The sequence below is a fragment of the Odontesthes bonariensis genome, chromosome 1, assembly GCF_027942865.1.
Source record: "Odontesthes bonariensis isolate fOdoBon6 chromosome 1, fOdoBon6.hap1, whole genome shotgun sequence".
Taxonomy (NCBI): Eukaryota; Metazoa; Chordata; class Actinopteri; order Atheriniformes; family Atherinopsidae; genus Odontesthes; species Odontesthes bonariensis.
In genome coordinates this window covers 31,306,774-31,331,212 of record NC_134506.1, presented here as the reverse complement: position 1 = coordinate 31,331,212, position 24,439 = coordinate 31,306,774, and the positions used below count along the sequence as shown (strand labels likewise).

General features: G+C 39.0%; 1 protein-coding gene across 1 annotated transcript in view; it reads left to right on the top strand.

Annotated features, from left to right (window-relative positions):
- unc13c (unc-13 homolog C (C. elegans)) overlaps positions 1-23,751 on the top strand; it is a 114,474-nt gene extending 90,723 nt beyond the window's left edge. Inside the window, exons 22-34 of the mRNA XM_075464239.1 lie at positions 1,292-1,435; positions 1,650-1,727; positions 3,306-3,383; positions 4,687-4,713; positions 8,215-8,303; positions 8,631-8,768; positions 9,559-9,682; positions 10,079-10,138; positions 12,437-12,517; positions 15,440-15,587; positions 18,401-18,493; positions 19,992-20,151; positions 21,757-23,751. Of these exons, the coding sequence (XP_075320354.1) occupies positions 1,292-1,435; positions 1,650-1,727; positions 3,306-3,383; positions 4,687-4,713; positions 8,215-8,303; positions 8,631-8,768; positions 9,559-9,682; positions 10,079-10,138; positions 12,437-12,517; positions 15,440-15,587; positions 18,401-18,493; positions 19,992-20,151; positions 21,757-22,042 (1,506 nt within the window). The 3' untranslated portion in view covers positions 22,043-23,751. The remainder of the gene's footprint in view (positions 1-1,291; positions 1,436-1,649; positions 1,728-3,305; positions 3,384-4,686; positions 4,714-8,214; positions 8,304-8,630; positions 8,769-9,558; positions 9,683-10,078; positions 10,139-12,436; positions 12,518-15,439; positions 15,588-18,400; positions 18,494-19,991; positions 20,152-21,756) is intronic.
- The last annotated feature ends 688 nt before the right edge of the window (positions 23,752-24,439 follow it).

Genomic DNA, 24,439 nt, shown 5'->3' with positions numbered 1-24,439 from the left:
TTAACTTTACATCCATTCACCTAAGTGACTTAAGTCCGGTGACATGACTGCCAGGGAGAAGGACCCCATGTTCATATAAACCTTGATTGATCAGTGAAATTTGTTTAGCTTTCTAAATTACTGATAAAAGTCAATTTTACATTGAATCTATGTGAAAATAAACAAAAGATAAGCATTGCTGAGCTCATTTTTAATGAATTATTTTTCTTTTTTTTTTCTTCTTTCTTTTTTTAATCCATGAATTTTGCCACTTTTACTTTTTAGATTATGGGTTTTGTTTTTTGTTTTGTCTCTAAATTAATCATATGAACTTTGTATATTCATTTTAATTCATTTGTTTACTGTGTTTTTTTCTTTTTATTTAATCCTCCCTGTAGCACATAAATAAAATAGTAATTTCCTTTTATTTCTTTTAATTTTATCTGTGTTTATGTCCAATTGGTATCCTTTTAGGATTTTAGACTTTAACAGTTTTGCAATGATTTTATCTGTCCCTCGTGTTTCCTCATAGCAAATCTACAAGTTTATTAGAACTAGATGTTGTTGTTTTTACTCAGTTCCCCGTTCTTAAGTCCCCAGGATTGGTTTGCTTGTTTTCTTTTGATTTAGCAGACAATCCTTTAGTGTTCTGGTTGGTTGGAGCTGGGGAAGGGTAGGATAGGGTAGGGGATTGTGAAGTATTGTTTTTATTACTTCTTTTTATTTTTTCTTCTGTGTTTTGCTTTGCACTCCATTAAGCAGATTGCGCAATTGATTTAAAGATAAAACAGGACTCCCAAGATGTAACACTAGTTCTATAACACAAACATGAGTAGCCCTCTGAAGAACTTCTAAATTGGTTGTGTGGGGTCGCCACCAGGCTTAAGTAAATGGTGGTCATGTCCACCGACGACCATACCTTGGCTCCGACCCTGCTCTCGGTCGGCTGGCAAAGAAATTCAGGTGACGAAGGAAATGTTTTGCCTTGAGACATGGAAAGACGGGAATACAAGGAATCTAGGAATCAAAATCTCTCCAGTCTAATGAAAGTGTAGTGCAGTAAATCACTACATTACTTACTAAAAAATGGTTACTCATTTTATACTCAAATACTCAATTTTCTTGACAGCAAAACAAAATTGTACCGACCTACGATGTTGTCAGTGCCTTTATCACAGTCCTAAACAAAGCGCCATAATGTTTTGTTAACGGTCTTCGAAACTAAAATTCAGTCCATCTTCTCAATCTCATCACTTTGCCATTCCGTCTCTCTCTTTCTAAATTCATGTCCATCTCTGTCCCTCTCTTTCAGTTCCAGCAAACCTCGGAGCACGCCCTCTTTTCCTGTTCAGTGGTGGATGTGTTCACTCAACTAAACCAGAGTTTTGAGATTATCAAGAAACTAGAATGCCCAAACCCACAGGCTCTGGCTCACTTTATGTGCCGCTTTGCGAAGGTCAGTCCCTTTGGAATTGCCTCACAATAAACCCTTAATACTCCGGTGCCAGCAAAAACTTAGAGTTAAAGAGTTTGCCATTGATCTAAACTGACTGTTTGGTATATTTGCTTTTGATGTAATCTTATTAGGAAGTGGCTCTTTTACAGCAAGATTCAATGATTGAAGAGCAAACAAACTGTAATTGTAAGACTTTCTCTTGCAATCCCTGCAGACTATCAACAAAGTTCTTCTGCAGTATGCTGCGATCGTTTCCAAGGACTTTCCACTGTATTTGAGTAAGGAGAATGTGGTAAGTGCCCACTCAAAGTCTATAAATTTTAATCGCAAAGGTTACATTGAGATGTTTTCATGGAAGTGCAAATATGGTAAGTCAAATGACGGTGATTCTATAATTAACATCACCAGTAGTGGTTGACAAGGAGACAGAGAATGAATGTTAAAAGATGTCTGTTCTATGCAGAGCAGTGTCCTGTCTTCTGTAATGGCCTTAGCAGTGTCTCTGTTAACAGAGATGCTGTAATTTATCGGACTGTCCATAGTAGATGGGGACAAGTTATTGTTTATTGTGATGGATGACTAAACACAGAGCTTTGTAAGTGACCTAATTATCCACACTGGTCTTTGAAGCTGAAGTGAGAGATAACAGACAGTGTTGGAGCAAAAGAGGCAGATGTTTCTTTCCAGTGTTGACAGGCTCATTACAGCTGTTCCAGTGAAAACATGAAATGTCACCTCCCTTGACACAACTAAAAAGACAGATGATGAAAAAAGGAACTATCAGGCACGCAAAGTTAGAAAATGGAAAGATTGCATCAAATTACAGTCTATAAACTATAATCTCTAATTTGTTATCCTCATATGTTGTACAATAAAGGTTCAAATTAGCTCAGCAGTCATGGTTCTGCCCTGCTGGCTCTTGCTGCTCTTGCTTCGAAGGTCAGCTAGCACTGTTGGGCCTTTGATATGAGTCTGAATGAGTATCAGCCGTTCCTCTCTTCCTTGTCTTTGAGCATTTTCTCAGAACCACTAAAAGAAAGATCACTGCTTTTCTGAACTAAAGTTAGCTAGTACAACCATTCACCAACCACACATTTCTCCTTATAAGGACTTTGATGCTTTTCATACTCTTATCTTAACTGAGTCTTTTATGTGGTTTTAACTCTCTCAGTCCAGAAATATGTAGCGGTGGGATCGCTCCATTTTTGTTCAGTCTTAGAATATCCACTCGCTTTTATGCAAATTATGCTCATAAGTACAAGAGAGAGCAGGTCGTTCTGTGTTGCTGCACAGTCACTTTTGGCTGTTTTGGGGTTTCAAGGGTGCCAATCATCCCTCTCCTGTGCAGTACAGGATCCATTACCACTACACTAATTGTGGTGTGTTGTATTCTCATGTGTCGTTCTTGTGGCAGATAACATAAACAACATAACATAAAGAATTATTTTCCATGAAAAACAGAGTGATAAATGTCTGTCATCCGTTAAGCGTGTTGTGCAGCTGTGAATCGATAATGCCTGACACATTCAGTGCAGACATTTCTCTCCTTGGGTTATGTATTGCATGTCCCCGCTGACTGTTCTGTAGAGACGTTGCCTCTTTGTATGGATGATGTGTCAGGAAATCAAAACTGATGGATCTTATAGTTTTTACCTTTCTGAATTTTCTGACACTTTTTATTGTGTTTTCAATTACATGAGCTAGTCACAAGCTTACAAACTGTAACAATACAGTGCCAACAGCTGTAAGCGATGGAATTTTACGTGTTAGGTTTCGCAGGGTATCATCATTAAAGATATTTCAGGCACATTGAATAATACACATATCTATACAGAGCAATCAGATGATATTCATTCTTGCTCTTTTGCAGCCCTGCATCCTTCTCAATAACATTCAGCAGCTCCGTGTCCAGCTGGAAAAGATGTTTGAGTCCATGGGAGGCAAACAGGTCTGTACATACTTGAGTGTTTGTTTACACTGTCTGTGTTCAAGGCAATTCACTTTCAATTTAGACCAGAGTTTTTTCTCCAAACCTGATACAATATGTAGATATTTTTGTGTCATAGAAATTCATAGGATAAAATATTGCATTGATCTGTTCTCTTTCATTTGAAAGACAAAACACAAGGTCAACATCAGAGCAACATTTCAGGGGCTTTTTGGATTCAGCTCTTCAGCAAAGGTGGAGCTGGCTAATTAAACCTAAACTTAAACCTCCTCTCTGAGATCAGCACTCTGTTGGGCTGAATTCTGTCATTATTATTTATTTGAACTGAAAGTGAATTGACCCAACAGAGTAGTCCTATACTCCCTTCATCAGTAATGCACTTAAACTGTTCTGACATGTAGCTTTGTCTGCTGTTACTATCACCTCTCTGATGACTGCCTCTTTGACTCTTCTGCAGTAACATTCTTTGTAACCCCCATCCCCTCCACATGTATAACACACTTACCATTTTTGTAAATGTTGAGTTAAACCCCTAAATTTTTAGCCTGGGTGCCAGCCGAACTTAGCCCCGCCCATAAAAGTTTTGGTCGGGAAGTTCGGTCTGGCTCTGCACAGTTGGGAAATCATTATGCCCGACCAAGAATCGGTCGACCCAATCAGATTGCCAGGGCGGGCTTTATACGATGATGGACAGATGATCAACAGGGACATTATCGAGTACGTCACTGAAGAGCTGAACATGGCTGCCGCTGGAGAGCTAGGGTGTGTAGATTCTGCCATTGAGTCTGTTCTACAGGATCTCCACATTGCATTCATTTTGAAAGACGAACAGAGGAACGCGAAAAAGGCTTTTATCGATTGAAAAGATGTTTGTGCCGTCCTTCCTACAACAAGTGTGTGTCGCTTAATCTACGTCACATACTACGTTGCTCTGATTGGTTGTAGGTCTATCCAATTGAGCGAAGAGGCATTTTTTCTCCTGGTTCGGTTGAAACACGCCCCATACTCAAAACTCTATTGAGCGGTATCAGACTCACATTCTGACTAGAATCGTGAGTATGACGTAGTCAGGCTACTAAATTTTGTGTTGCGTTTGAAATCTGGGTGATTTTATTTTTATCCTGTCAACTTGTCACTGTGTCAGTCTAACTTGAGAAGCAGCCCTAACAGCTTCCTATACCTTAAATGCATGTTTTTCTCTAGTGTCTAACACCTGTCTTGCCTTGCGTTTTGTCTCCTATCGTTGTGTCCTCTGTTCCCCCCATATCCTTTTTGTGCTTTCTCTCTCTCTCTCTGTCTCCAGGAGGAGGGGGTTGTGTCCTTCTGTAAGGTGTGTGTAATAGGATTCATCAACACCCCTTTGTACCATTTAACAAATGATAAAACTAAGCACGCCCCCCTCCCCTCTGTGCCACGCCACCTCCCCTCACGCTCCTCTGCTTCTCACACCATACTCCCTCCCCTTTCAGCAGCATGTGCCACAGAGCATACGGAATCTGAATCACCCTTCACCCCTCTGGATAAACTGCTCAGCTCACCGTCCACTGAGCTCCGGGGTTACTGGCTCAAACCATCAGATTCCATCTTTATTTTTAGCTTTCTTTTCTTTTTGCCACTTTTCTAGCCATAGCTAATTTAGAAGTGTGATATTACGTTAGGTCGTTGTTCTCCTTTTACTCTGATCGAAACAGTAGAGTCAGAAGCTCTCCAAGTTGCTGGCTGTGGTTTTGATATTCTCTCCATTCCCCAAGCTGCCGTCACAATGCCTCCGATAGGATTTTTCAGATTGTGTTTAATGAGCTTCTCAAACACTAACAACTCTCCAGCTGTGCCCTCAGCTGAGGTGCTACTGCCACCGCCTAACTGTTTGCAGATCTAAACCGGGACCACTCCTAGTTTTTTTTTTTTCTGAAGCATGATGGCACTTAACCTTCCCTTTTAAAAATCTGATTTTGAATTTACAATGTTGATGCACACTCAGGTATGTAAGAATGCCTCAAGTAACTTCTCTTTAAGGCTATTTATAAAGAATTTTTCAGATGGGAATTACCTATTGGTTTTCTCCCAGCACATTCGGCCATCCATTACAGAATAGTTCTCTATCAGCAATCAACTCCCAGAGATCCAATGTAATTACCAAGAGCTTTTATCATAGTGCTACCAATAACAGAGATTAACAGTAATCTTGTACAATGCCCATTTATGGACTCATTGTGGACTGATCTCCCTAGATTAGTATGAAGACTTTATTTTGGTTATTGCCCTGTTTGCTTGTACGCTTCACTCACTTTAGAGAAGGCTATTTATTAAACCTTTCCTTACTTGGCACTGTGAGTCATGTTGGACCAACTGTGCAGTGGAATAACAGCCTGCTAGTGAGTAGATATTGCATTGTTGAAACAGGCAAAGTGAAGCAAAGCTGGGCCGCAGCTGATAGGCTGTCAGCCAGTGGAGAGTTTTATACCCTGGAGGACTCTGCATGCCAATCAGTGTCGAGAGAAACCAGCCACCATGGATGAGCCAGGTGCTCCATGAATTCCAAACATGACATTTTCTTTGTATAAAGTTTAATTAAGAAAGTTAGAATTTTCTTTATTTCTTGAAGTTAGCCTCAGTGTCAACAGTAAATAAGGAATGCTATGCATCGGACTCTTCATTTGATCCTAGACGATTATATTTCATGGGGAAATCCAAGACATAATGTTTACCTTCGTCTTTTAACTGCCTATTTTGCTGAATTACAGATATGTTTGTGAACGCCTTTAAGACATAACTAGAGACTTTTGCATTATTTTTGCTACGTGGCTCACCCTACACTTGTGGGATGTAACATCACTGTGGTAAAAATGGATGAGCCCTGCACATGCACAGCTATATACGTGAATTCATGCTAAAGAGGAGATCTATTATAGTTTAATTTGTAAAAAAAACATAAAGGGTGTGAACACTCTGCTGTTGTAATATTAAATATTTCCCTTTTGTCAAACTACAGAGCACCACCAAGTAAATATCTGGAATATATAAACATGTTTCAACTTAGTTTTATTACAGGAATCAACCACAGCGTCAATCCTCTCTGATTTAAAACCTACACAGTGCAGAGGGAGAAATGATTATATCGTATTCTTCTCATGATTGTTTACTTTCAAAGCCAAGCAAATCAAACAACCCCCCACCACCACCACACACAGACACAACATTATTTGTTATGGCAAAAGTGTCTGTTTCTCTTCTTCTTTTTTTTTTTTTCTACGCTCAAATATGTTGATGTCTAGCAGTTGGTGTATGACGTTGTGCTGTAAAGTCAGACATTATTGTGTCAGGCTGGAAACAAAACTTGTGAACTGCTGGATCTCCTGGATCACCTGGGTGCCCCAGGGCAGTTTTAGGCCTGAGAATGTGCAGAACAAAGGTCAGTGCACTTCAAAACGAGTCAGGAGCACATAGTTTTTAAGGTTCACAAACGAACTCTAGTGTTGCTTTAAGTGGAGACATTTATATCTGGATTGCAATCGTCAAACATCAAGTTTACCAAGTAAACCACAAAGTTTAGAAATATGCCAGCAATCAGGAGGTGCCTGGTTTCTTGGTTTATCTAACAGTGGTGTGAATTTCTTTTGGCAATAAAAAGGATCTCAATTTCTGAGACTACCAAACTAAAGATTAGATCTTAATCCAAAACTTTCCCTAGAACAGTGGAAGCTGATAACAAAACCAAGGTCAACAATATTTATTTGCCATCACTTGAAAATATCTGAAAAGAACTCGAACCTCTATGGGCAATTTTTTTCTGTATGACAGAAAAGAATTCCACAGTCACTTCCAATAAGGGAACAGCAATATTCATGTGTGGGCATCTGAACACACAGAGTTATAAATCTGCCATTCCCATGTTGCAGGTAGAGGCATGTGTGCAGAATAACAAGAGCTATAAAATGTTGAAAAATTCACACATCCGCTTCCCAGCTGAGCCATCCACCATTAGAATGTGTGAGGTGAGCGGCTTCATGGCTGAGCTTATGAGGCCTAATGTGGGGATCTGTCATGCATGTAATGCGGTGCCTCACCTCACACAGTCATCTCAGAACCAGTACATGGAGTTATGGACACAAGTACGTTCCCCTGCAGCACAGCACAAATGTCCAAAATCCATCCATGCATTTTTTCAAAATATGTCCAAAGTGCCTCATGAACACAAACATAAATCTTCCTGCACATCCATCACATGCACATGCTTAAATATGGCACTTCAGAAAATCAGAGACATGCCATGCATGGTCATATGAATTTTGTGAATACATTTAGTTCATTTATTTTGTTGGGGCTAGTAATTAAAAGTTCATTGAAAGGTCCAGAGTGATCTGACAGTGATGAAAAAACGACAAGAGAATACAATGTATTTCACTTTATCACACTTATTTTACACGTTGCTACACTTTTTATAATTGGTGTTTTGGGTTTTACAGGTTGAGAGGCTTATCCCCTGACTTATAGCTGCCTAAGAGCCTCGTCCTTATGCTGTAACTTGGGTAATAGTGCACAAAAATGTCCCTACATTTTATGACTTGACAAGCCGTCATCAGTGCTGCAGTCTGAGGTGAGATGTCCATTGGTATTCAGAGCACCGCTCAGCACAGGTGGCAGGCAGAATGAAAGGTAGCCCACAAGCATGGCAGGTTACCTCTTCTTTGTGCTCATTACCCCCCTCCAGCGCCCCTACCACAGTTGAGGCAACCTCTAGGGATACAGAGTTCTAGTCAGTGAGGGCTTGGGTATGTAGTGCAAAGATGTACCAAAGTAAGTGTTGTACTTTACTCCTATACTCTGACAGCTGGATGCTGAGGCCAGTGATCTGCTAAAGGAGCTGCAGAATAAACTCAACACTGTGCTGGATGAGCTCAGCGGAGTGTTTGGCTCCAGGTGAGTGTTGGTGTCTGCAACAGATCATTTTAAATAGGTTTATGCCCCCACTCATGTCTTGTTCTGTCCACAAAGCTGCTTACTTTATGACAGATGTGTATTTAAAATGTAAATGGCTCACGCTCGTGCTGTGCATCATGCTTAGTGAGCACAGCAAGTTGCTAAACATTTCAGCTTGAACAAAAGAGACCCTTGCGCTTAAAATCTTTTCAGTTTTAAAGTAGCAACAACAGGAGTGAGTTAGCACTTGCTCAAAGTGGCTAACTTTGACTGCTGGAGCCTAGAATAAGAAATACAATTTAAAGAAATTCTGTTGTAATCGCACAGCTTCCAACCTGTGATCGAGGACTGTGTGAAGCAGATGAACCAGGAGCTGGTTCAAATGAAAGGTACAGCCAAAGGGAGCAACGCAGCCATGGATGCAGAGACTGTCCTCCGGCCTCTGATGGACCTTCTTGATAAAAAGTGGGTATCTACTGAATGCAAGGTACATGTAAGGCTGTTTTGTCCAATAGTGCTTATGTGAATGTCACTCTCTGCAGCAAATTAATTATAAATAAACATCTAAGTATAGAGTTACAATTAATCATGAACATAACTAATGTTGAATAAAGATATGGATAGCTGTGTAAAGACAGCAGTTGCAGAGGTAAGTGATGAATTATAAAGATTTTATAAAGATCACATTATATAGATTTACCAAGAAATACTACAAAAACCTTTAATTCTAAAGAAACCAAATAATCCTGTTCACCATTGATCATTTATTAATCATATTTCACCCTCATACACAATGAAAGCTGATTTAAACATTATATTCCAGCTATTATTTTATATGTGGCCCTTAAAATGTAAAGGTATTATTATCTACAGACAGACAGACACATTTCTTGTGAATGTCAATAAAGTCAACTTTATTTATTTATTTACTTTTATGACTTACTTGAGCGGCCTTTATGAAAGAAGTGACATGCTCCAGTTGATCTCTGAGGAGTATTTGTCAAAGCAGCATTGAAGCCATTGGGGTATTACAGGGAATCCTCTTAATGATATGGAAATTACAAATCCTTCCTCCTGTCTCTGAGACCCTGCTTGCACAATGGGGTGAGATTAAAGCATAAAGCTACTGCATATATTCTGTGAGTCACAGACGTTGTTTTCATTTTATTTAGTATTATTTATGAAAACAGTTACCTCAGTCTGCCACGTGCTGCAAGTGTTGACCTGACCTAAAGCTCTCATTGCTGCTTCACAGTTTGATGCTTTTTGCCAAGATTTGTGAGAAGACAGTCCTGAAACGAGTCCTCAAAGAGCTATGGAAAATTGTGCTTAACACCATTGAGAGAACAATTGTTCTGCCTCCGCTGAGTGACCAGAGCGTGAGTTTGATCAATTATCCACCGTTTTCCCTTTCCTTGAACTCTTCTCATTTTGTTTCCATCTCCTTCTCCACCCTCACAATAACGTGGCATCTCTAAATTCTCAAACACGTGGAATGTTTTTGTTTTCTTTTGATTTATTTTTGTTTGTTTGTTAGTTATTTTCCCCAAATTAATTATTAAGCCCTCCAGTAAGTGTGTCATCTCATTTATTTAGTTTTCTCGTCATCACTGGGACCAGTAAAGTTTTTAATTTTACGTTTTACATTACATCGCCTTGCCTTGTACCACTTATTTTTTTCATAAATCAATTAATTTACAAACTCATCTAGTACATAATTGGTTTCTTTTCCTTATGTATTTGTTCTAACGGAAACCGTTTTGTTTGTACGGCAGCAGGGAGCTCAGATGATCTTCAATGCTGCCAAGGACTTGGGTCAGCTGTCCAAACTGAAGGTATTCCTCTGATTATTCTTAAACAGAGTGAACATATTCCACCACTGAGACTACTAATTTATTCTTTGTAAGGGGACTATTCATTTAATGCTCAGGTGAAAGATTGATTATGCCCGCCTATTCGCAGATTCTGTAATTATATGATAAAATAACATGGTTGTATAATTTTGTATCAGATGTAGATGTAGTTATCGTTAACACTGGCTACATTTTGACAGATGTCTCTGTAAATCATCAAAATACTGGCAGCAGAGACTCGATCAATTTAATTCAAAGTCTCTTAAAGGCTACTTGTTTATGTAGTAATCAAATCATAATTTTATATTTCAGTACGATTTTTAGCATTACTGGACTTAATGCAGTAACATGCTCATTATCATGTTATGGCTTGAACTCAGTGTGGTGGTAGATGAATTTAACCTCCCCAAAATGAATTAGCTCAGCAGGTTTTTTCTTTCTTTTTTTTTTGCTTTTCAGTCTCAAACCTATTTAAACCTATTAACTTAAAACTGTGATTATCTACCCTCCTGGTGTCAGCAAAGGAGTGTGGTTTTCAGGAAATACTGTTCAATGCTGGAAAATGACAGTTAGCTGCTGTTAATGTTAACTGCTGTGGTTACCTGTTGGTGTGTAATTAATGTAGATTTAACAGCAACCTATAATTATAAAGAAATACCGTGGTATACTGTTGCAGCTCTGCTTTAAATTCTCACTGACACGTTATCAGAAAGACAAACCAAAAAAAGTGAAAAAATGGATGGCATTAATAATTTAGAAACTAAGTCTTATAAGACCATTTTTTTTTAAAAGGTTTTGGTATTACACAACACAGATCGGTGCAACTTAAGTAAGCAGGTGTTTAACTGCAGATGAGTCTGGAGGAGTTTAATGCCTGAAGGTTTGTGTAGTGAGGCACTGGAATGGATCATTGGTTACTTTGTGGTTTCACTAAAAGCTGCAGTACCTCAGGGAGGCCTTTTAGCTCTGAGTCATATGTAGAGGGTGCAAATGGAGTGTTTGACTAGTATAGCTACAGATGAATGTGCCTCATCACTGTGCGTAGTTTTATCAGATGTCCTCTGAGGCAACATCTGGATACTGATCATCAGCAAGCAGATGGGTGTGTTTCTGTCCTCCTCCAAAAGCATTAAATAGCTTTTTCACTCTCTTGTTATTCACGATTATTACTGATAATCTTCAGCTCAACAATTTTTTCTCATGTATTGTAGTCCAGTTTGTGCAAATTCTCGGATGTGACATCTTTTATCCACTTTGTTTTATTTGTTGTTTTGTTTTGTTAAGATCCGTCACATCCAGAAACGGTTTATTGGAATTTCTTTCATTTGACTCACATACAGGCATACGTCCACTGGAAAAGCAGAAGTGCTTCTTCAGCTGATATGCTGTTTGTTTATAACACATAATTCTGTGCGATAAACCACAGTAATGATCATATTCTTTGACGTGCACAATATCCATTCTTTTCTCTTTTGTTTCCAGATTTATCTCCAGGGTTTAGTTAGAAGATACATATTCTTAAAGGAATACACAATTGTGTATTTCTGAGTATTAAAAGAGTAGTTGAAAAATAAAATTAAAAATCATTTAAATTAAAAATCTATCCAAAAAGTGTATTATTCTGTCAAAAACGTCTCAATTAGTTTGATCCCAGAGGTTTTGATTGATTTAGGGTTGTTAATTTAAAGCATTGTCCTTCTGTGTTTATCTCATTGAATGTATTTAAAACACACTTTGATAAGGACTGCACAATATCCCGATTAGAACTGAATATATTTGTGGTTATGTTTATTTCTCCTTTGGGTTAGGATAGGCATCTTCCACTGTGGTTACATTAAGGGTGAAATCCAAAACCAAGTTCATGCAAACGTCTACACACTGGTCGGAAACATGAAACGCTGCAGATTTGGAGTCAGGAATTTTAGTTGCATAAAAGACCCATTGTATTTGGGCTGTGTCGTGTGAGGGAAACACCTGGGAAATAAGGCAGGGGCGGAAGTTATTTCATGAAATCAATTCCCATATCAGGAAAACTCCAATAAGAATTGACAAAAACATTTTTCTGGATTAAAATTGATTTCTTCTGTCCTGATGAGTGACAGCAAGGCTGAAGTCTATCCCTTAGTGTTTGCATCTGGTTGTGGTTTCTAAACAGTAAATGGATTATGTCTTCAGAAAGCCTCACCCAGATATTGCCATTTAAAAGATTCCCTGTGCCAAAACATTACACATAGTACCATTTTGCCTGCTGCCATAATTCACACTCTGGTATTTCTCCAGGAGCACGTCATTCGAGAAGAAGCCAGAAGTCTGACGCCACGCCAGTGTGCCGCCATGGACCTCGTGCTTCCCACTATCAAGGTAAGTTTTCTGTCAGATTTTAATGTTTGCCATACATGACAGCTGGACTGAAAGCTGAGCAGGTACACAAAGCAGATCAAAGATATGCAAATTACTTAATGAGTCAAAGTGGAGCCTTGTATTCCATGTGATTCTATATCGATCTAAATGATGTAATCATAGCCCGTCATATTGAAGGTGCACAAAAAAATGCCCAAAAAAAACCAAGTGTGACATTAGATTTTACTGTCATTTTATTGCACTCTTTTTGAATGTATATGAGATGATTAGAAGTCTAAGTTCTATGGGAAGACAATGACAGTTAGGATGAAGTTCCTCTGGTGAAACACTGCAGGTGCTGAGATAACTAATTGTTTTTTTTACTGTCACCATGGTATCATCTGCAGGTTTAGATCAATCACGTCACTGGGATTCTTTCATCAGTATTTCAATGAGAACTGTCACATAGCACAGTTTAACTAAAGAGAATCCGCTGATCAGTTGAAGGAACGTTGTTTAGAAAGTTACAGTACCTGCATTATGCCAATGAAAATAATCTAAAAATGGGCATGACTCATTTAGCTAAATGTGACCACATACACCATGTCTTTTGATTTGCATAAGCAAATCATTTAAATGCATTTTCAAATTATGCCATTGAAATCATTTTATCCAGGACTTACGAAAAATAATGGTTAGGATAATGGGTGAATGTACCAACTGATTGAGGAGATGTGAGTCATCCATTTTAGAGATTCCCTAAATAATACTTTATGTTGCCACCTACTTTTTAACTCTAACATGACCGTGATAGTGGAAGCTGTTTCAGATTCTTCTGTTTTCTGTTGTCAGATGTGAAGTTGCACTATAGGTGTGAGATGAAAGGAGTGCACTCTCACAAAGTTCACACCTAGATGCAATGTACCACAAAGAAGAAAAGCTGAGAAGTAAAAGGACACGAAAAACAAAGAAAGAACTGAAAGATATTACATGATGGATATAAGAGGCAACAGAAATAAAGTAGGAAGTGCAAAGTAGACAAGACAAGGAGATATTTCAGAGATGTGGCTGTGGGCAGGGATTTCGCCAGAACCATGATCTTTTAAGCATGCAGACTTTTTTTGCCAGTAACCGTGTGAGCATTTTCCAATATGAAGCAACACTTACCTTAGAAGTGTACATTTTTGTATCAGCCACAATGCTGTGGCATCATAGTCATGGCTTTTTTTCTCCTTATTTAAATAAACTTAAAGGGGAAGTTTTTTGTTTTTTTTTAAACCTGGACCTTATGTCTGGCATAAAATACGTTCATCTACTCACTGACAACATTTTTGTGAAAGTCGGCATCCTTCGGACGCTATTTAGATCACTCGAGATCCACGTATATCCAAATAACGGGGGAGAACAGGGCAGACAATACAGCCTCTAAATAAGGCATCTGTCTTTATTTCACCAATACTTTAAGACGAATGAATGAATGAACGTGTACTGTTGCATTGTTCGTTCAGAGCTGCCGTGTTGTTGTTATTGGGGGCTATTCTTATGCCAGAAATAAGGTCCAGGTTTTAAAAAAAACGAACTTCCCCCATTAAGTAACAGTGGATTAAGAAATTGAAATTACTCTCAGCAAAATGAGACAAAACACTTAAGAGACACTTATATATGCATTCTATAAATGTTGATCCTGTTGATCATTCCCCTACTATTGTGTCAAAAATAGATGAAGTTAAACTATTGCAACACCATTAAAAAAAGATCCGAAGCAGTCGAGTCGATACCACAGCAAAGGTTGAATTTAAAAAATCCCGGACGCGTGGATGCAATTGGATGTGGATCAACATCAACATGACTTCTAAGTCAAGCAGGACTCGACATCTGTTAGAATTTCCATGTAAACCCTTCCCTTTGATTTAATCCTGCTAACAAACAAGCAATCTATAATATAATTTTAGCGAATCCATAAATCAATTGGATATCATTTATTTAAAAAAAAGTGCAGCTTTATCAACATTTTCAATGACAGAGGCTTAAATAGGGTTATACGCATTCCCTTTGTGCGTGATTTTATTTTTTCCCTCCATGATTCATCCCTGTAAAACTTTTATGTAGAGTTCATGAGAGACATGTCGGTCATATTTTATGACTTATGAGTCATCGGTGGGGTAGAAAACAGTGCCTCCTACTGTGTTGAGTCACTGCCAAGCAGTGACCTGACACCAGTCAAAAAATATTTGCAAACACCTTCTCTAGCAGGGTGTCACTGTCTGTCTCTTGAGGATAGTGTGGCTCAGATGCCAACTGCGGGACTTTGTCTGTCCACTGCATTTTCTCATCCAGTGCTACTAGAGATATGAGATTAGTGTATACCTTAACCTGGGTCACGCAAACAGACCCTCTGTGAACACTAATAAATATACCATTGCTCCTGTAATGGTCATGTATTACAGCTGAAAGTTAGTTCAGCATGTAGGCACAAACCAAAAAGTATAGAAGGCGTTCTTAATTGTGTCTCAGAGTTCTTACATTCATCATCCCTTCTTTTCAGTAACACTTCCTTTCTTAATAAGTTCAGTCTATGCCTCCAGCCCACCTTCCACATGTAGGATTGGTGACAGCATTTGAAAAGAAGGCAAACCCTTGTCTGCCGTCAGCTATCAAGCTTATCAGCACAAATGCACATTAACCATCCAGGCAGAAGGTTTAGATTCAAATGCATGGTAATTAGCTGCAGAAGTAGCTATTATTGCTGTCTCTTGCCTCGTCTCATGTTTTTACAAATGCATACTGTCCATACAATCCTAAAACTCTTATTTATCAGCCATATGCAGCTCGCTGTTGTGCATAAACTCGAAAGAGGCTTCCTTGCTGGAGTTCTTTGAAAGTCTTAAGTTTATCTTGAGAAATACAATATAACAAGCTGATATGGCTTCGGTTTTCTTGCAGCAATACTTCCATGCAGGAGGAAACGGGCTGAAGAAAACCTTTCTTGAAAAGAGCCCTGATATGAAGTCCCTCAAGTATGCGCTCAGCCTTTACACTCAACCTACAGATGCCTTGATCAAGAAACATATATGCACCCAAACCTCTCAAGGTAAGCACCGAGCCAGAATCCGGCTCAGCAAGGTTTCAAATGCGGAGAGGAGTTGGCTTTCAAATATAAATGTTAAGTTTAGAGCTGTTTGCCATGTCCATAAAGTGTCTCATATGAGTAGGTTCAGATTTAAATAAAGCATTTTGAAAAGGGTTAAATATGCGTGGAAACAAAAGCACAGGTTGTCATTCATTCATTAATTTGTTCATTCATTCATATCATTGCAATTGGATATGGGTCAGGGTAAATCCTGGACAGGTCCCCAGTCTATTGCAGGACCAGGCATATTGTCATTATTGCAAAGCTATAATATAGTACTTCTATGGCACCAGATAGTATATTTTGCAGTTTATGTTGAACGTGACTGCAGCCTTTCACATTAATAACCTCATGCATTTTAGATAAATGTTTCTTAGATTAAAATAATGAGAGTCCACTATAGTTGCATTGTGTACGTGTTATTGTATGTGTTTATTTTCATGCATTCATCCCCTTCACTGATCAGATTTTTTCTGTTTCACAGTGAAAACATAAATATAAACAAACACATAAACAAAGTTATCTGTGACTTCTTGACCCCATGTGCTTTCAGGCTTGATTGCTCTCATGCTCTTTTGCCTCTTCTCTCTCATTGGAAACACATAAAAACACTGTCATGACAAATGGGTTAGTGTAAATCTATAAAAATCCCTTTTGTGCACTCTCCTCTCTCTATTCTCCGTCATCACTGACCCACTTCCATGGGTTGTCTTATTCATCTGTCTCTATATGGAACAGTTTTTCCCCATCTCTCTGTAACAAGGCAGAAAACCCCTCAGGTGTCCGTAGAGGCCCGGGAGGGAATTCAGCCCAGCAGGGCACTGAAGCTCGAAGATCCTTGTTGCTTCAGTGTGCTCAGCCTTGCAGAACGCTCCAGAGGCAGGCAGAAGGACAGTGGAGAGGCTGTAGGAGAAAGCTCGTGAGCCATGCAGCCAGCAGACCAACCAGTCATGCTGCTCTCACTGATTGGCAGATGGTCATAGATGCACAGCATTTTGTTGTGTGCTATTTAGAGATTGCTCTTTGTTTCTTTCCTCTTCCTCCTGCTCTAGATCCCTCATCTCATTCCACCCCCATCCCTGATTTCACACCATGTTGTCACTTTTTATCCAAGGTGGTCTGCTGTGATGTCTATATGTGGAAGTAGTGAGGTGCTTGATGTGCTTTAGGTCAGTAAACAGTGTGGAGTTGTGCTGATGCCTGATGTTGCACAGTGGGCACTGTTTCATTAATTACAGACCCCTGTGCTCCACCAGCAACATATTTAGTCCACAGATTGTACTGGTTTAATCCTGCAAAGTGTACCCTCTGAAGCATGTGTGCGTTTCTGTGTTTGTTAGGGAGCGGGCTGAGGTTGTATAGCCCCTTCATGCTACAGTGGACATACATTATAATCTTTTATACAGTAATTTGACTTAAATATTCTGCAGCTTCTTGCTTATAAACTTCTGTTGATCAGTGGCTTAGAGTCAGCTGAAAGTAACTCACTCTTTGACAGTGGAAAAAAATTTAGTTAATGGAAGACCAAGTCAGCAAAAATGAAGTCAGCAAAAATGAATACAACCAATTGTTCTTTTTATAGGCAACTTTCTGACTTATTCTTTTGACCCTGCTCACCGCAGTCTTTGCTGTATCTACCTATGCTCTCCTCTATCTTTGATGAGCACTATATATCTCACTCAAAATCTGCTTCTTCGTGTCTTTGAAGTTGTCCATTTTACTGTGTACACTCTGAAAGTCTTTATTTATTTATGGACCTGAGACCCTCAGAAAACATAGAGAATCTATCAACCCATACCATTATATCAGCTGACAGCTGAGGGAAACATACTGTACAATGGTATTGCTCTGTAAATTTCCCTTAAGTACAGGCTGTGCAGCAGCACTGTTTTTCTGCAGGGGCATCATCACAATAAATCTTGAGGCTTGTTTCTTCATTACCGGCTATAATGGGCACCGCATGTTTGGTAGGTATTGATTAGCTATTGGCTTAACATCGGCCTTTCATCAACCACACCAGCACTTGCCTTCCACAGTGGTGAACATCTGTTTGTCCTGGATTAGGGGACAGCTATAACACGAGACGGCTAAAATGGGCAGGACTCCCTCCATTTGGGAATGTGAGACACATGGTCAGCAATCTATGCAAATGTTTTTCTTGCTGTGATTAACTGTAGTTATAACACGACTGCGCCCCTCTGCGCTGCCCAAAAGGATATTCCCGCCTTTCAGCTGATGCTTTTGATCAACCTCTGCTAATTGTTTTTGTTTCTACCTGAGTGGCATGCAGACAGTCAAATGCAGAGCTTTGCATTTCTGTTGAGCTGAACAGTTTGATATCATCATGTAGAACATTATTTATTTAGCAGATCTCTTTACACCACATGCATCTTCAGTGATCTTCAAACCAGACACATTGTGTGCTGTTTGCTTTTTTTCCCCTTGTTGTTACTTTGTTGTAAAAGAAAAACCTGGCAATGCCTGATACTCGGCTCCACGAGCGTGAAATCAAGTCAACCCCCTATTGTTTTTCTTAGTTTTTTGCTTTGTCACAGAGATGTGTTTATACACAGCTTTCTGGGTGTATTTCTGGTACCTCATGTACAAAAAAAGCTTCACCCACATTTTTGGATCACTTCCTTGCATCCTCTCTTTCTCTCTGGTCTTGATGTTTCTCTCCTTGGCTTCCTCTCTTCCTCCCCCCTTTTCTCCCTCTTGTGATATTCATTATGCCTCTGTCCAATTCTCCTGTTGCTGTTTTGGTGTGTGTCCAGGTCAGTCATCCAGTGGATCAGTGGGGGAGGTGTCAATGCAAGTGAATCTCATCTCTCACCCTGGCACAGGAGAGCACAAAGTCAGCGTGAAGGGTGAGATTTTTTTTTTTTTTTTCCTACACTCCAACCTTCTTTCCCTCATTTCTGTTCAAATGTATTCTCCCCTGAAAATAGCTCAAAAATCCAATCTAATGTGTGGTAATTGGATTGCTGGGACCACAATCATAAGCGATGTATATTGTTCCTTCAGGCAAAAAGATAAAAAAAAATAAAGAAACATGTGAAAGGAACAACTAGAAAACCGTAACTGTGGTTGCTCTGCAGTTTCATAGTCTTCTCTGGTTGAGGATAAAAAAAATGTTTTGTTCATCAATTAGAGTAAACTCTTATTTTATCATAAAGCTTATGCCGCAGCATACATTTAGGGATGGCAGAGTAGGACTGGCAACAACTGGGAACAATTATTGGATGGATTGCAGTAAAATTTTGGAGAACAGAATTGATTAGTTTGATGATCACATGATGTCATCAGTCGATTGGATGTGTTTCAGGGAAATGAGGTGAGAATATATATCGAATAAAACAACATTGATTAAGAAAACATTTGCATTCCCTCAACCTTCAGTAGTACTTGGTGTGAAGTGCTAATTAACAAATGTTTGAACAAACACACTAAACCAACATGATGAACAGGGTAAACATTTTGTCTGTTAAACGTGAGCTTGCTGACATTCGTTTTTAGCTCAAACATCTCCGGGCCTCGGATTTTCTTGTTGCCCCGCTGCCATCTCCGTAAACTTCGCCAACTGTAATTTGATATGTGCAACACACCAACTCCAGTCACCTAATATTTTTATCATGTATTAATAGTATGGATTCTGTTAGTCTTGAACGGATTTGTGCTCATGATAATTGTATGATATATTTTTAAATGTTTAGTTCTGAGAGGAAAGTGCGTACATTTTTCAGTTTTGTTAAGATAGGCATGATTAATTTTCGGTAACACATATTCAACTCAACACCCACACAGTGGCTGCAACATTATCTAGCACGCCTCCCCCCTGGCAGCACCATATGCATTACAGCTGGCAAACAGCTATAATAAGTGCCTGCACTAACTAGACAATATGATTGGCAATTAGGTTGCCATGGTAATCATAACTATATGCTTTCTATAAAAGGCAAATCCATTATTACTAGATGAAGTGCTGCAGTTTAGCATTTTTGTAATACTGTTTGTAATATGGCTGCACATTGTATCTTGTCTTCTTAATAACGGATTAACCTCTTGCATATTTTTTTTTTGAATGTCCGTGCAGTATGCTGAATCTAACAAGAAATCTTTGTTCTTTGATGTCAGTCCCTATCAATCATGTTTACCATTATTGTTCCAGAAATAGAAAATAGTTTCTGCTTACTCTGATAGTATCGCTGCATGATTTAACAATATGTACATACGACCAGTTACTAATGAATATATGAATAGATACAATGGTAAACATGGATTTTTTACTATGTGTATTCATAGTATCTTTTATATTTCTTGTTGACAAATGCCTCTATCTAAATCTATTTCCTCTGTATTTCCCAGTGGTCGGAGTTGACAACCTCATCTGGCAGACCAACGCCATGTTCCGGCCATTTGTCGAAGTCAACGCCATTGGTCCACACTTGGCAGACAAGAAGCGCAAATTCAGCACCAAGACCAAGAATAACAATTGGTCACCAAAGTACAATGAAACATTCCAGTAGTGAGTATCCTGTGTCTTTCTAGTTAGTTAGAAGGAGGGAGAATAATATTATTTGCAGCATTTTATCTGCCTTAAGGCATCATTAAAGAATCTGCTCATTTTTTGCTCTTTGACTCCCAGCATAGTTTTGGGATGTAACGATACTTTCACAAAAACATATCTCCATCTGAGCCTTGCACATGCACAGCTGTGCGTGTGCATCTGTTGCCATGCTGAAAAGGCACACAGTGACACCGCCAGAGGCCACCAAAAGACAATCTTGGCTAATGTTACAGGACCTAACATGGATAAAACTGCATATTCTATATACTATAAAATAGTGATAAATAAACACTCACAAAAAGACAAAATCAAAACATTGTTCACCTGTCATTAGATTAGCTTTTTCTGGTTTTCATTTTTCAAAGGATTTGCTACATGTAGAAATAATGTGTAACAGAAAATCAACATTGTACATGTTACAGTGCCAAACATTATTTTACAAGAACTTATTTCCATGTAATTGTGCCAGAAGGATCATAATGATGAGGTTATTACTTACATTTAAAACGCTGATGAATAACATAATGTGAATGAAGACGCTGCCATTGTAAAGTTGTGCATTCTGCATTAGTCACTAAATACAGCTCTAAAGGGAATACCTGAACATGTTTCGTTAGTTTTATTGTAGGATTCAACCACAGCTTCAGTCTCCTCTGATTTACAGCTGACACAGAAGCAAATGAAGAAATGATCATGATCGTATTCTTTTCATTATTAAAGTATTTTCATTTTCCAATGGTGGCAAGCAAATTAAACTCAATAAAACAGAGCTCCAGATATTATCAGTTATTACTTATTGATAGCAATCGTGAAGCCATCTCTCTGTCTGTCATCCTGTTTTTTTATCTGAGCTCTCTCTATTCCAGTGTGTATTCTTTTCCATTGTCTCATTCCTACACTTTATCTCATCTTCCTCACTTCCTCCGATAGCATTTTTCTTGGGTCTCTCTGCTTCTTCTGCTGTGGAGTTGTTTTTTTCTTTTTTCTAAACTTTATTTCCAATGACAACAGTTGCTCAGTTGATGGGGATGATTTCAAATGAACCCCATAAAGACTATTAGCTTATTTGGTCAGAGGCATTAATTTCACCCACAAAATCTGACTGAATTGTCTCATCTTAGTTAGACATAAAATGAGGACGCTCGCAACTGGGGAAATGAAATGAAATTTTTATTAGATTTAATATATTTATTTATCCCAAAGGGAAATTATATGAAGGGAAATTATTTGATCAAATGTCTGAAATGTCATCAAACCAGACGAGTTTGCAGACAGGTTAAATTCAGTTGAAAACTGAATGCCTAGATCTACAAAGCAAGCGGTATCCTCTCATATAAAAGTCCCCAGATGGAGACTTTAAGCTTTTCATGTACTTCATACGATAAAAAGTGACTCACAACTTACTTGACAGTATCTGTGCAGCTTTCATTCTGTAAAAATATTTTACCCCTCATCACACATGTTGGTTATTTCAGTGATAATTATTTTCTAACTTTGCATTGTGTACACATATTTGAACTCTTGAGTTTTATATCTCTGATGTCTTCGTGTCATTTCTCCAAGTATTCTAAGTAACGAGCACGGTCCAGAGGCCTATGAGCTGCACATCTCCGTAAAGGACTACTGCTTTGCCCGTGAGGATCGCATCATCGGCATGACTGTCATCCAGCTCCGAGAGCTAGCGGACAAGGGCAGCTGCTCGGCCTGCTACCCGCTGGTGAAGAGCATCTGCATGGACGAAACAGGCCTCACCATCATGAGGATACTCTCTCAAAGGACCAATGATGAGGTGGCCAAAGAGTTTGTGCGTCTGAAGACAGATACACGCTCAGCAGAAGAAGTGTCATAATGTGGAACAAAAATGCAGTGTTAAGAGTTGTGTTGTCTTCAGTGAGCGATAGAAAAGAAATGATGGATTTTGGCAAGGATAGAGAGGTAGCAACAGTTGTTCTTGTGGGATAGTCGCTGGAAACAGCATCATAATGAGATTGGCCAAAGAGAAGCGGAGGAGCCCCAAGTGTGGCAAGGCAACAAGAGTGAGAGAGTTGTGTTTGTTTGTTTTTGTGCATGTGTGTAAAACATCTGTTGGAATGTTCATTTTAAAACTACAGTATGTACAAGTGTTTACTTACCGTATGCTTACTATTAAGTACTATATTCTAAAAGTTATGTTAATGAGACATGATACCTTTTGTACAACATTTAGTCTTTTTGAACAGAGATTTGTTCCAATAAAGTGCCAAACCAGTGGAAAAAAAGAACAAAATCGACGTCTATGAATTATGGTGAAGTTAGTATGTTTGAAATTTGCTCGATTATTTTGTCTGGTGTAAGTCATTTTCTAACCGTGTGGCGTTTTGATTGTCGCAAAGTCATTCATTTTGCATACTTGTTTTTGGCTTCACGTTCTTCCACACTGCACTGTTGTGCATGTCCTCTTCTTGGTCATGTCTCTCCCATGATTCCACAGTGACCGACGAGCAGGGTCCTGTCCCCTTGCCTTCAAACTGTTTGTATTTTAAGTCGACCTGAAAATAGACCATGTTTTTTTAAATGGCGATGACTGCTATGTAAACCTTCATAGGTGTTTGTAATTTTATAACATGACAACAATGACAACAGCCTCCAGTGCTAGCAGTCTTAGCAGAAAGGGTGGAAATGTTTACTTTATTCTTTGGCGTGTTTTTTTTCGTTTTCGGCTTTCAGCTTCCAGCCTTTCTGAATGACCACTGTGAACATGAGCTTTGGAAGGCAAGCTTACATGACATTGCAGGCAGTTTGATATTATCGTTTCATATTTTTCCGATAACTTTGTTCCTGATAAACTGCCAAAGTTATATAAAATATTTGTACAAAAGCAATCCATTACATGTATGAAAATATATATGTACATGTGATCTATTACTTTTTCAATGCTTAATACTGGATTGTTGATAGGGTGGTACAGAGATTTTATTTTTTTTTTATTTCCTGTGAAGCTGTTAACAATATGAAAGTTGCACATGTTACTTTACACATTAGTTTTATCAGCTTCTGTCACTAGAATTATTTTTCTTCATAAAGGAAAGAGTCTAACATTTGGTAAATATGCAACATTCCTATGTATTGCACTGATGGCGAATTGTATGTCATGTAAATATATTTAGTGAGATATTGTACAAAAGTCTACTTTTCTTTTGTGTGCATAAAGTACGTGCAAATGTGTTTAAGCATCCAGGCTGTTTTGAAAAATTTTCAATTAAGCCTCAATCGATCACTCAGGGATTTATCATCTCTGGGGATTCGAGTGTTTTTATCTTTCGTTATTATTATTATCATTGTTGCTATTATTATTCTTGTTGTTATTATGTAAGGAAAGCTTCAGATTCAGTTAAGAGATTGGGACTAAAGCCTCGTTTCCACTATGCAGTCCGGTATGGTTCGGTTTGGAACGGTACGGGTCGGGTCGCTTTGGGGTCAGCTTGCGTTCCCACTGTACAAAGTGGATCCTCAGGGGTGGGCGGAGTGCATGCCGAAGCGTAAATAGCAAATAACAGCAAATAACATCCATAATTTCGAACCACCCCCAATCTTCTTCAGCTTAATGCGACACTGGCTCGCGGTCCGGTTTAAACCACTCTCTGCCATTTTTACAACAATCAGCTGGGAAACCTTTTCGTTTCGCACAGCGCCATCGAGCTCCCGCTGCACAGCCTCCTCACCAACAATGGAGAGAAGAGCCTGGAACCGATCCTGTGTGCTAGGTACCCCAAGCAGAAGGGTTACTAAAATGGTAACGGGTACCATGGGACTGGTACGCTTTCGTGGTAGTGGAAACACTGAAATAAGCGAACCGTTCTGAACCGACCCGTACCGGACTGCATAGTGGAAACGAGGCTTAAGTTGTTAACAAGTCCCTTGGTGGTGGCAACCATTATAACCATCCTGAAAGTGATAAAAAATCTTTTGAAGGGGGGGTGGGTCAAAGTGATTCATGGGGACATAGATTTTTAGTACTGGACCAATACAGAGCAAAAACTTTAAACTTGAACATTTCCACGATGTAAGAAAAGAGGCTGTTGTCTCAGTGGAAGCCCTTTAATTGTCACCGCCGGGCTCAAAATGTTACAACATGATTGACAAATGTGTCTCATGCGACAGAAGTACCAAAAGTGTAGAAAAAGAAAACACACTTGGTGCTCTCACATTTCCGAGTTATGATATTAGAATTACACCTTTCCAGGCCTGTGAGTATTTGCGCTACAAA